Source organism: Clarias gariepinus, chromosome 24, assembly GCF_024256425.1.
Source record: "Clarias gariepinus isolate MV-2021 ecotype Netherlands chromosome 24, CGAR_prim_01v2, whole genome shotgun sequence".
Lineage (NCBI taxonomy): Eukaryota > Metazoa > Chordata > Actinopteri > Siluriformes > Clariidae > Clarias > Clarias gariepinus.
This window is the reverse complement of record NC_071123.1, coordinates 11,540,928-11,554,671: the sequence shown is the minus strand read 5'-3', so window position 1 is coordinate 11,554,671 and position 13,744 is coordinate 11,540,928. Positions and strand designations below refer to the sequence as shown.

General features: G+C 35.5%; 1 protein-coding gene across 3 annotated transcripts; it reads right to left on the bottom strand.

The window, feature by feature from the left end:
• Nucleotides 1-1,726: 1,726 nt before the first annotated feature.
• dab2 (DAB adaptor protein 2) lies at nucleotides 1,727-12,378 on the bottom strand. 3 transcript variants are annotated; one of them, XM_053485665.1, is made up of 15 exons: nucleotides 12,215-12,378; nucleotides 8,775-9,057; nucleotides 8,503-8,642; nucleotides 8,241-8,339; nucleotides 7,969-8,100; nucleotides 7,543-7,626; nucleotides 7,221-7,244; nucleotides 7,095-7,145; nucleotides 6,929-6,991; nucleotides 5,668-6,303; nucleotides 4,896-5,028; nucleotides 2,907-3,527; nucleotides 2,606-2,811; nucleotides 2,393-2,491; nucleotides 1,727-2,077 (listed from the first exon to the last, which is right to left on the bottom strand). In XM_053485665.1, the coding sequence occupies exons 2-14, from the start codon at nucleotides 8,935-8,937 to the stop codon at nucleotides 2,417-2,419; spliced, it is 2,427 nt and encodes an 808-aa protein (XP_053341640.1). In that variant the 5' UTR covers nucleotides 8,938-9,057; nucleotides 12,215-12,378; the 3' UTR covers nucleotides 1,727-2,077; nucleotides 2,393-2,416. The 3 variants fall into 3 exon arrangements, with proteins under 3 accessions (XP_053341640.1, XP_053341641.1, XP_053341643.1); XM_053485666.1 differs by lacking the exon at nucleotides 5,668-6,303 and adding an exon at nucleotides 6,758-6,781 and having other exon boundaries at nucleotides 12,215-12,374; XM_053485668.1 differs by lacking the exon at nucleotides 5,668-6,303 and having other exon boundaries at nucleotides 12,215-12,374.
• Nucleotides 12,379-13,744: the final 1,366 nt, after the last annotated feature.

Below are 13,744 nucleotides of genomic sequence, written 5' to 3'. Positions count from 1 at the left end.
ATAAACCCTTCTAAGCCCCAAGTGTAAACAAAACAGGGAGGTAAAGCTTTCACTATGATGCTACATTCTGACGTACCCACAGCGACGCAATCCTCCCCATATTAATAGCTCTGCAGGGATAATGGCAAATTCTTGGCAGATGACAATAGGCACACTGGTGATGGTTTTCTCTCAGTGGCCTCTGTATTCTAGTCACATCTCAGTGCTCTTCACCTCACTGTAGTAACTGCATGTTTCTCTAGCTTCATCAGTGAAAGAGAATGTAATTTCCTTGTAAAAGAGCCGAACACAGGCTGCATGGAAAATGCTAATACTGTATGTTAATACATCAAAGCATAATAATTCAGCGCTATGTTCAGGTTTTTACTGCAATTGATTTTAACCAACTGTGGAATTGTATTTATATTCAACATTCAAAACAAGCACTAATTAATGTCCATTTATAGTTAATACATTAAGAGTATTTAATACTAATTATGTCAAGGTCATGTTGGATCTGCAAGGATTTATTAGAGTTCTGAAGTCTTTTTTTGGGCAAGAATTGCACAACATACTCCTCTCACAGTATCACCTTTTAGCAGAAGCTCTAGGTACTAACAAGCTTCTGTCAGTGTTATATTTAAATATTTAACTCCTTTTAGATATTGCTTTCCTGGCTCTGGCTTGACTGTTAAACACAGCTCCAAAACCTTAAAGTTACCCTGCTAATGTGCTAGACATTGATGCAACTTCAAGGATGGCCTTCCCATCCAAACCAAAGTTCTCTGAGTTAAGGGTCTGAGTGACACTTTGGGTGTTCTCTCAGACCATGGCAAACATTTCCCAACATTTTTTTTCTTTACAGTTTTTATATCATTGTTTGATCTGATCTTAGAATATACACAGTCTGACTTGTTTAAATCTACTATACATCCTTTATGCACTGAGCTCCTGGACTGTACAGTGTATTTTGATTAATCCAACGACTGCTGTCAAACAAACCTTTATGATGCCACAGAGAAGCTTCCAGCTGTAGTTAATAAACAGGAAGAGAGACCTTAGACTTGGCAATTAAAAGACCGAGGCTTATAGAGCAACCAAATGAATAATCTAAGTGGGAACATGAATATTTGACCCATATTTATCATAACCCATGATGAATTAAACGTTATGCTCCCAATTGGAGTTTTTATTTACTGAAAATGCATATTATACAATTATGCTGGTTAACTATAAATAAAATCCACATATTGCAAATATATTCTTGTATTAAATATATTCAGTAAGCTTTTTATCTGCAACTGTATGTACAATATAAAAAGGGTGTTATGCAATTGACCACACAGAATTGCTTAAGAAAAAAAAGAAAAAAATGCTTGAAGGAATGACTGATCTTACAGGTCATTTTGCAAATGATTCAATGTACCAAATTTTAAGGTTATTAATACAGCTAATAATGTTTGGCTATTGCAAACATTATACATTTGGCAATAGCTGTTGCTGTTATTCATTGGCAAAATTTTTTTTTACAATAATGAATACTTCAGGCAAAGCTAAAAATATATATAATAATCTTAGTATACACCATGCCCTTATATTTTGTGCTCTTTATTTGGTTATCAAGCAGACCTACTTTCACATCAATGTTTTTGTGAAAAGGTGTAGATATGCTGAAGGTCATTGTGCAACTAATAGTCATAAGTTATATGACATTTAACTGAAAAAAAAAAATGAAACAGAAGATGGGTATCATTTGATGCTTTATTTAATTCCCGACAACTACAGCATCTTGCATTATACAATAAGTATTTGAAATCCCTCATCACAGCAGACTTTTTCCTCATTCCTTCTCCAATTACCCCAAAATAATGTTCAGACCCACATGGAATTTGTAATTTCTTCAAGTGATTTAAAACACTGAGAAATGACACCAGTCAGCTTAATAAAGGATAAACAAACCAGAGAGGGGAAAAAAAGAAGACAAAAAGGAAACAAGTAAATGCAACATGTGAACCGAGGAGTGCCGATTAAAGGGGGGAGGTTTGCACTGCTGCACAGTGTTGGATAGAAGGTTTCCAAATTCTTGTAAAGAAGAAAACTAAAACAGAGAGAGAGAGAGAGGGGGGGGGGGAAACAATTAAAAGACTAATCACATTAATAATCTTTTTTTTTAGCACTAATATTGATAAAATAATTGTATACAAATACACATGCTATATATATATATATATATATATATATATATATATATATATATATATATATATATATATATATATATATATATATATATATATATACACACACACACACACACACACACACAGTGTAATTTCATATAATATATTATAGAGCGGTCACTAGGTCTCGGTGCATGGATTTGCAAGGCTAGGTACTGATGCGAGTAATATACCTCAGCAGTGCAGGATTGAGAAGTTTAGGCAAAAGGATTTCCTCCAAAAGGGTCTACAAAAGTATTAGCTTTTCCATTAGTTTGTGAAGCTGAACCACCCTGCAAAGGAAAGATATTACATAACTACCTTTCTTGATACAGGAAGAAAGTAGTCCATTTAATCAATTTAGTCATCTGACAATTTTAACAACTCCATTCAGTTCACACATTTACCATAGTAGCAGGTGGTGCTAAAAAGCTACTTCCAAAAGTGTCATCAAAAAGATCAGCAACTGGAGGATCTGGCCCTGCTGGTATTGGAGCTGGATTAGCAGTGAAGGCAGCATCCAGGAGTACTTCTGCGGAGGAAGGCGTCACACTTGGAGCTAGAGCTGAGGCAATAGGTGTAAAGGCCTGCTGAAGTGCAGGTTTAGGAGCCTCTGAAAATAAACGAACATTAAGTGTAGTTCCATCATATTCATATTATACAAATTATACAATAATTTGACTAAAGTCAAATTATGTCCATGTTTACCAAGGGATTTTTCAGATAGCTGGCTGATGTCAAAATCATCATGGTCAGCTGCCTCCTGAGCTACACCGACTTTGTTGGAAAAGTACTGTTCAAATGTGCCATTGGTGTTTTGGCCTGATGGTGGGACACTTCCAGGTTTTGCCATCTGGAAATCTTTAAACATATCCTTTCCAATTTTCTGTTCCTTCCCACCAAGGGGATCCAAATCCGTGAAAGCACTTTTAACAGCAGGTGCTTCTTCTCTTACAGGCGGTGGCCGACGAGGCACAGGACAGACCCCTGAAGATGGCTGCCCTAGTCCTCCTCCAGGAGAGGCCATCATGGGGGGAAATGCACTGGGCTGAAAGGGGTTAGATGCAGTGCCAGATTGTGGCCAGCCACTAATAGCTGCTGGAGTTACTGGTTGGCCCCATGCTTGAGGAGCAGCTGGATTGCCAAAAGGAGAGGGCATCTGCTGCCCCCACTGAGATAATGGTGCTCCCCCAGGGTGGGGAAGAGAATTTGGAATTTGTGCACCTTGAACTGGTACTTGGGAGCCAGGGCCTTGGGGAGTAAACAGTGAAAGGGCTGGTTGATCCCATGATCTTAGAGGAACAGTTGATGGACCCAGAGATAATGATGCTAAAATACAGAAAGGAAACAAATGTTAAAAATAGCTTTTTTTTTTTTTTTTTTTTTAAAGAGAATTAAGACCAATTTGGGAATCATCTTTGATTTTTCCTTGACACATTAGTGTCATTATTATAGTCCTTTGGACCAGACTTCATGACGTTGGTTCCACACATTTCTGTATGGCAAAGGGGACATTTCTTACCAGAAGCTAGTGTCAAAACTCATATAGTGTACAGTACAAAACCAGTTGTGAAAGCACTTTTAGCACGAAAACACAACTGAATGTTCGGTCATATTAAACATAAGTGTCTCCTGCCACAATGTTTTGTTTCACAGATAACCTGAGCAACAATTACCTAGCTTCTAAAGCAAAATCCCAAATTCTTTTCTAAACCCTAAACAAAGGACTCAACACCCTATATTCAATTCAATTTAATTTGTATAGCGCTTTTAACAATTGTCATTGTCGCAAAGCAGCTTTACACAATCAAAAAAATTATTTAAGTTCGTATGGAATGTGAAATAATCAAAATTATTTAAATCTTTTCCTGGGTACCAAATGATTTGTCCAGGCCAGTTTCATTAGTTTTTTTACTTATCCTATTGAATCCAAAAGCAAAAGTCTGATTTTGATTAGCCGTTGTCCATTAAATTAATACATTTTATTATTACTTGCATCTACTGTTACGTATTTCAGGGACAATTGTGGGATTTTTCCTTTCTTAAATAAAAGGTTGGCAACAAATGTGTCGATGTGTGTAAATGCGTATGCCGATTTGGTTCTTACAGTTCTATATACAGTACTGCACTAGATTTCCATTTTGCACCATTTGGGATCATCCCAGAACAGATAGAAAGCTTGAAATTATCATTAATATATTTAAAAAAAAAAAAAAAAAAAAAAAAAAAAAAAAACCACATGACTTCAACAGAAGCACTGAATAAGACATATCGCTAGCAAATGCCAAAAAATCCAGGTGGAAACTCAATTGTACACCATTTGACATTCACGTTATGATAACTCAAACTTTTGCAAATTAGCATCCTTATTGACATCCCCATACATTTTAAATTTTATTCATCTTTTAGATAAGTTATGAAGTCCACTCAGCAAATAAAGCATCAGATAATTTTTAGGTAATCAAGTGATTATGTAATCTTTATAATTCTGGCTCCAAAATGGTCCTTAAAGTTAATCAATGAAAATACATATAAGCATAATGTCAGTTTATGATGCTTCTGCCATGCTGTAACAGACATCATGGGTCATGGTAGTTATGTTTCTACAAAAGGTCCAAACTAAACTGCCATAAGTATTCAGGGAAGAAAAGAAGAAGAAAAAAACTGATAACTCAAGCACTGGACGTGATTACTAACCAAGAGCTGTGGTGGTGGGTGCTGTTGGGTTGAACAGATTTGCTGGAATAGTGGAACTGGGTTGAGCAGGGTATGGTTCACTTTGAGCTGGTGATGCAAATATATTGGCCCCAAACATTTCATTTCCGGGAGACTATTGTGGGATGGGGGGGCAGTAAAGTATTAACCATTCATACAAAATACATACTGTACACATCATAGAACTTTAAATTTCAATACATTTGGCAAGGGGGTGGGGGGGGGGGGAACTACCTCACATTATTACTGAGGCATGCAAATCAGACAGTTCTACTTTTAAAGCTAAATTGGATTAACAGCACGTTAAAAATTATACAGATCAGTGTGGTCACAAAAAAGCTCTTTAATCCTCTTATGTAGTATTTACATTGGGCACCATAGAGAACATTTACACCTAGGGGCAATTTAGTGTAACCACCTACTATAAAACAAAAATTCAGGACAAAACATGATGAGGTAAATTTGTAAATCTCTTAGACACTAGGCAGAGTTTAGGGTAGGGACCTTTAACAAACCAAACTACCAGCTGTTTTACATTGTTTATATTTCCTCCACATTTAAAATATGCAGGAATAGCATAAAAAGGAATAAAAAGCTTATCAAATGACCACAGATTAGCATGTAACATATATTCACACCATTATGGGATTTAAAATCAACTGCAACATACTGTGAAACATCACCCATCACCAAACACTGTTACCAGCCAAGACAATGTGGAAAAAGAAAAAAAGAGAAAGATTTAAGCCGTCACCTTCTGTCTCCTCTGCACACGGCCAGACTTAGGACTTGGTGGTGGGGGACAAAGGGCCATCACCCCTCCATTTTGTGCAATAGGTTGCATAGTTTCACTTTTACATGAGGATTGAAACATAGAAAGTAAAGAGTTGCCAAGGTCACTACACAGGGGAGAAGGGGTTTGGGGCAGTTGGGGTCTTGTTGGGATATGCATGTTGGAAAATGGAGGGAACTGATTTTTTCCACTATTCATCTCCCCTAAAGAACCCTCAAGTGCTTGATCGATGCCCTTCTGTGGGTACTGTTTATTGTTCAATTCATTAAAAGGGTGACTGGTGGATACAGAGTCAACATTTAAGCCATTTTGCCCCACTGGTCCTTTTAAGAGGCAGTTAGGAAGTCCTAATGTGCAATTGGATAAGGGTGAAACAATAGAAACAGAAGAACCAGATTGGCCTTTATACAAAGTAAAGGTATTATTATTAATTGGAACGGGACTGGAACTGAAGAATACATCTAATGAGGAAGAGAATAGGGCATCACTGGGTGTGTTGCAAGGAACTGTTGGATAGGTGACGAAAGGATTGGTTTTAAGGTGATTCTGATTGGCATCGATCACAGAAGAAAGCTCCAGCAACAAAACACTGTCCAGCTAATTTTAAAGGAGGAAAAAAAAAAGTGAAAATAGAAAATAAGGCAAAAGTAAGGGGGAAAAAAAAAGGAGAAATCATTGGTTAGTTTTTCATGTTTTTAGTAATCGATTGGGTAAAATCAAACACGTGTTGCCCAGTGATGCAGCAGTAACAGACAGTAATAATTATTGAACTTTAAACGCGTTTATTTTTTAATTGTAAAAAAAAAAAAAAAAAAAAAAAAATTTATTCCATTCAAGTAAACCGTGACTAGCTAGATATATATACACACACAGATAATAACTAGCTAGTCACAGTTTATGTTTACATACATTACAAATTTGAATTTGCTAGAACAGACAAAATAAATAACTTCTTTAAAAATAAAAGCTAAATGTAGAAGAGCATAAGCAGAGGTTTGTTTAATAAGCAGATGCAATGCAAAGCTGAACCACTAATCATGAAAAGATTTACCCTCGTATGATTTGTCCAAGCATCCTGATCACAAAAAAGTAGAAAAATCAAGAAATTCATAGGCACAAACTCAAACCTTGTGGATAGGTCAACAAATGTACCTTTAGTTACAGTTAAAAGGCATAAAATGGATCCTTTAGTGAATACTAATAAGAATTAGCCATGCATTACCGTAGGAGAGTTGATATCTGGGGGTGTGGACATGTCTCCAAATAGGTCCATCTGTTCCACAGTCTGTATGCAGAGACATGTACAGTATTTCTCATTCACATACACAAAAAAAATTATGGAGTACTCATTTCCTCTAGTCAACAGTTTTAACTTTATCAAATCTTACTTTTGTTGTCTTCACCTGACCATCCAGACTGAGCAAGGCATCACCTCCATTCTTTAGATAGAGATGAGTTATAATAAGAAACATTATGATTGGAAATTCTAAATCTTTAAAATGTATAATACCTACCTCAGCAATGGTGCTGGTATCATTCTGAAACAAAAAAAGTTTCACAAGATTTTTTAAAGAGAAAGGGATGCGAACGACCATGCATTTAAATTAAAGGAACGTGATTTTTGCAGATAACCACTAGAGTGCAATAGAACCACTTTGTAAATTGTTTAACATGCTGTAGTTTGGCCGCCCTTAATTTACTGTTTAATTCAGGCAAAACTCATACTTGACATCCTTCTGAAAATAAAAAAAGTTTGGTGAATTTCTCCGTTTTGGTCAGCACCCTGAGATAAGTACTGTAGCTTTCCAGCGGGCTAGTTTATAGAAGCTAGCTTACCTTCAGTGCATCTTCAGCTTCCTTCTTCCTTGTGTTGAAGATAACTTGGAATAGATCTTTGAGATCCATAACTAGGGGTTGTGCCTAAAGGGTTGAAAAAGGCATATGGTTGTTTTCACAAAAACATTATGTTTTACTTTGGCAATTTAGTTTCGTTAAGGAGTTGAACAATTTAAATGTCTCACCTCATGACACATTTGTGTACTTGTGTGTATAATATATAAATATATTATACATACAGTGTTTCCATCTATCTATCTATCTATATCACATATATACACATACACACTTTTTTTTATTTTTTTTATAAACCCATACATGCAAGTCTAATCAAGAAAGGCAATGCAAGGTTAGTTAAAAGGCAACGTGCTTTGATGCAAGTGTATAACTGAAATTAAAACTTCTGGCAGTTTTAACAGCAGATACCTGCTGAATTGTCTTGATGGCAAAGAACTGGTGTTGGCCCTCTGCTCCACACACATATCCAAATGCCCGATTATCTGTAATGTCACGAGCAATAAAAGAGATTTTGTTCACTGCATGCTCATGTTCGATCACCTGCAGAAGGGAAAAAACAAAACAGCAACAGTAGTCACAAAAATGCAGGACTGGATATTACTAATATTGGAAACGCTTGATTTTTTTTTACTACTAAAAAAAAAAAAAAAAAGGAATAAAATACTGATTGCGTTTCTTACACCAGTCTTTTCATCAATGATCTTTATTCCCTCTAGAGAGATGTTCACCAATATTCTTTGCTTGTGTTTGCCTTGGGAACGAGCAGCTACTGCCATGCCCTACACAAACAAACCACAACACTGTAGAAGTGCTACAAATACCTATTACACCAATGTTCACTTAAAAAGCGAGACACTTGATAAAGCGTAGATGCCATCTCTCATCTCTGAATCTGTAAATTGTACCACAAGATTTTTAGGAAGGGCTAATTAGGATTTGTACCTTTAGTTTCATCATGGAGTCCTGACTCATTTTGTCCCCTCTGGCTTCAGGCACATCATCAATGCCAATCAGTTTGGCCTTATACCGAATGCCATCACCTTTAAACCTTGCCAATAGGTACTCATCTGTTCTTTCTGGAGCTGAGGATGGAAAGGGAAATACAACAATAGAGGGAAGCCCCCCCAATACAGTAAATAAATAAATATTACATTAAAGAGTCTCTTGGTTTTGATGTCTAAATATCAATAAGTAAGAGATAAATAGATAGATACCCCTCTTTTTCTCTCTTGAGAAAAATTTGCTTGTGGTTGGTGGTGAAATTGCTGTTGTGTTTTCAGATACCACTGCACTGGTCTCATTGGCCACAGCAGGTACTGCAGACTCAAATGTGGGTCCTGCAGGTGTTACGGGCACAGGCTGTACCTCTGCTGACATGATTGTAGCACCTCAGGGCAAGGTAGGGAGAGGGGGAAAAAAAAAAAAAAAAGGACACAAGGCTCCTCGCAAACACGTGGTGTTAGGCTGTTCAACAACCACACATCCTCAGCACTGGGTCTGGAAAAGCAAAGGAAATATATTCATTGTAGTTTATGTAGTAGTGCAAAACAAAGTTACCTCCATGGAATGTAAGATTACATTCATTCTTTGTACAAGCACAACTATAGGACAAATTAATGTTGAGCAATTTGATCTTAAAATAATAATAATAATAATAATAATAAAAAGAATCCTACTTGCAGCATATGTTGCACTTAGAAATGGCTTTCGTATGTAAGCACAAGTATGATCATGGGTGGTGCATGCACTTATTTCTAGAGTCAGCAAAAAAGGTGTTTTCCTGCTTTTTTGGCAATGGATATAAAGACAAATGTAATTCCAGACTTAAACATTAAATATATGGAAAAGCTGTCTTCTTTAACCTCTTTCTAAACAACAAATTGCAACAGCTTTTCACAATTTCAACTCACAGAAAACCTTTAAACCACATTGATCTGGATGGATCCAAAAAATAAATTTAGATAGGAGCCAAGTGAATATAAAATCATGTACATTTATACATATATACATACACATACATGCACCCAAATTGGCATTTGCATTAAAAGAAAAACCTGAGAGACCTACCTTTAAATTCTTCACAGTGTACTGAGAAGTGCTAGGAACTTCACGGCCAAAGGTTTGTCATGGTCAAAGGTTGCCCAATTAAATCAAGTTAATTTTATTCCAGCTGCTTGCCTTGTGATTCTAAGCCTCATCAAAATCGTCATCTTGTTACTAGCTGATGACTGTCAATTCACTTTTAAATGCATTATCTTCTTTCAGAATATCTAAGCTATGATAAGGTTTAATGATTTGTACACAAGTACAAACTGCTACTTGGCATGTTATTTATACACTTCAAGTGATCATTACAGGCACCATAAGGAGTGAACAGCAGTAGGTGAATTGCACACAGAGGTCCATATTTATAACCATGTGAACGTGTCTAAATCTTGTGATGTTCATTTGCTGTGGCTTTAACATTAACCCAATCTTCTGCTCAGTCACATGAGAACCATCATTCTTCAGTGTCGTGCTAACTAGGGAATGTGTTAACATTAACTTCATGAGGAGATAGCAGGGCACTTCACAACAGTTCTATACCAAGAGAATGTTATGATATCTCTAATAATGGTGCACCAAATATTACTACAGAACATGTTCACAGATTTTTCAAGCCTGACCAGAACAAGATAAGGGAAACACTTCATCTTCTCTCGCTCTCTCACACACGCACTTAAACTTGTGAACACAGCAAGTTGTTATCAGAAGAGGAAATCAGCAAGAAGGTTACAAACAGTAGCAGGATAACAATAATTATACTGAACTCACAATACCTTGTTATACATTAAAGGGGCAACATGTGTGCTGATGAGCCGCTTGCAATCTGATTAATGTGATTAGCAACAATACATTCAGGTGAAACTGAGTCCAAGTCCATCAGTGGTGTATCCAAATCCCACAAAGTACATAGAAATAAATACAAAGCTAGCAACTAGTCAGTTAATACAAAGTTTGTGAAACACAAACTGCTCTCAAAAGCTATGCATTTACAACTAGCATAAATAATATCCTCATTGAACTTTGTGCATTCAAATGGTTACATTGCAAAAAAACAAAATGTTTGCTTGGCAACATATGTCTGTCACTTTTTAGTATGTCATCATTATCCTACTAGTTCCTGTTGTTTGTAGACTTACACATATTACATATGTTCTGTATTTATTATGCCCCATTGTTTCTACCAGAATTGTAGTTTGTATACGATATGTTCAACATCTTATTCCACTATAATCTTATACAGTATATTAAGGGGACAATAACAATCTTCTTGTTTAATGAGTTGAAAGCACAGGAAAGATCTGCACATCCGTCTCATCATTCTGGCTACTTAGTAACAAAGATGAATGATATGTGCCAGCAAGTTCCATTAAATTGCAGCAGTCAGCAAAAGTTTAAAAGGAGCTCATAAAACCACTCCACAGTTCTGCATCAGCAGACTAAATAGAAATGTAAACCCGAGAGGGTTACATGTTAACAGATTTATAAATGCTGAAAAAGACTGCTATAATTTCTACAAATTTTTAAATATGCATAATGTGGCACAGCAAAGATGTACCTGAAGGGTGACTGCATTAGCCTTCCAAACAATAATCTACTTTTTAGAAATAAGTTACAACTGCCGAATTACAGACAAAGCTATGAATTACTTCTTAAACTTGTTAAAACACAGAAGAGAGAAGAAATGAATGAAAAAAATGTAAGATTTAATGCAAGAGCATTAGCGGGTAACTTAATGGGTTTGAGTAAAAGCACAGTTAGATTTTCACATTTCATTTGTACAACTTATAGGCAGAAATCAAGGTTATCACTTTAAACCTCAAATGAAAATGAATATCTACATAGCACAAAAATGCATGCACACACTTTAACAGTTATCGATGTGCTTTAAAATAAATAAAAAGAACTGAAAATCAGCAGCAATGTTTTTATGTTTAGTATTATGTTTCCTCTAAAGATGTCAGTAGTCGAACAAGCATTGATGACATCATGTGACCAGCAGGAGAGAGTGTACAGTATATACATTTTTTGGCCTCTGTATAGTAAATTAAAGGCGAAAACACCCTGCCATTAAGACACTATATTTATGAAGGCAAATTAGACTCAATATTAGCTGTGATGAGAAAAGGTGGCTCTTGTAAAGTAGGCTGCTGGTGACAAAACTTTAAATAAGCCTATACAACGGATTAATTAACTTCATTTAGAGTCTATACTTTCCAGTTGTGAACCTGTGCCTGAGACCTGTACTACTGTCTCCGACATTTTAATCTTCTGGGCCATATGCAGGTCCTGAAGTCCAGGTGCAGTGCAGCTTCAGTTAACACCTTTCTTAGAGTTAACGAGCTACTGAGTTGTGTCAGGTGTGTTTTAACTGACTCCTGATCTTAAGACGCCGAGATACTCCGTGCCAAAGATTAACTTAAATCCATAAACTTTACCTATTCTCGAGTATAGATAGTAAATTTATTTTATTTTATTTTATTATTGAAATTTGCCGTACCTAATTACTCCTGCAGCAGTTCAGGACATTTTTAACAAAACTTAGTCTAAGAAGTTACTAAAATATAATAAACATTTCGAGAAGTGGGAGCGGGATGCTGTATTTAGTTACCTGTTGAGCTTTAGGAGTTGTCGACGTCCATGTAAAAGTGATGATAATGGATGAAATGCTGTACAGACCCAGATGGAATAAGTGCTGATTTGAGGATTCAAACCCCGTAAGACCACCTGCCACAGATCAGGACGCCTCGCCCAACTGGCACACACACTCTACACACACTGATTTAAAGCCTCGGCGCATTCCCCAGGTGTCGCGCTTATAGACCCGTAGGGTTGCCAGATTTGGACTGAATAAAACCAAAAAGTTTTACGAAAGCGTTTGAAGCTATATATATATATATATATATATATATATATATATATATATATATATATATATTAATGTATATATATAAATATATATATATTAATGGAAATTCTACAGACTTTGGATAACGAATTTTTACAATTAGTTTACATTATAGGATATAAACGTGTAAAGGAGCTACAGGTCACAGTGCAGTGCAACATTGTGTCTAAAGATTATACTGTTTAAATAATGAAATAATGTACTACACACAAGAACAATAAGGAAATGTGTAACATAATAATAATAATAATAATAATAATATGCAGATTTTATAGACAAAGTCACTATTTCCACATTGTAAACCAAGAACCAAATAGTTAGGGCTGGATTTAAATATACAAAATTTACAAAAAGGCTAACACCAACTTAAGTACACTCCTATAATAATCATCTTGCTCTGTGCCTATTGTCTATTTTTGTATGTCACAATGTAACTTATACAGTGGTTGTTGTTTTTTTCTTAATAATAAAAACACAGAGAAGTTTTAAAATGTCAATTATTAAGGATCAAAAACCAGTTTAATCCTTAATAATAATACTATTAATAATAATAATAATAGTAACCTTTGTACAGGTTAACTTGAGTATCAGTTTTTGTCTTTTTATCTTATTAATTATGAGAATTAATCTGTGTAATATATATTTTTTAAACAATGTAAGCAAATACAATATGTAAAGTGATTTTGTTCATGGTGGGTAAAAACTGTTCTCTTCCATTATCTGTGCTTTGTCCATCCTTCCTATCTTTCCTGTCCAGTGTCTGCTGATATGCTGACCATGCATCCCTGTTGTCAGGAGATGGGGTAAGGAAATGACAGGAATGCTTAAGTGAAATTTAAAGAGAACATATATTGTTATCTAAAATTTAGCATTCATGATTATTTACCAAATACTGTACTTATTTTACATTAAAATTGAAATATGGGAAGCAGTGCCTTCCTATGTTTATGTATCCAGAAATGGATTTTTGATTGAATTGATAAACTGAGTTTTGTTATGTATTTGATTGCATTTTACTGTAATATATGGTAAATAATACATTTTGTTTCTCAATATTCACTTAAAAGAGGGAAACTTTGTCACATCATTCACATTACAATGTACTTTAAATCCCATTTGCACTCTTTAGCTGTTACAACACAATGACCTGCAGAATGAACCCAGTTCTACAAAAGGACTGTTAACATGGTTTACAACTAGTGTCTTCTCAAAGTGCATTTAAAAATGATATTG

Bases quoted from the DNA above. Each gene is read 5' to 3' on its own strand.
- dab2 (XM_053485665.1), bottom strand. From the start codon at position 8,937: ATGTCAGCAGAGGTACAGCCTGTGCCCGTAACACCTGCAGGACCCACA. The intron at 7,627-7,968 runs GTATCTGCTGTT...TCAACCCTTTAG, and splicing joins CCATCAAGACAATTCAGCAG to GCACAACCCCTAGTTATGGA. The intron at 2,812-2,906 runs GTAAACATGGAC...GTTTATTTTCAG, and splicing joins GCTATCTGAAAAATCCCTTG to AGGCTCCTAAACCTGCACTT.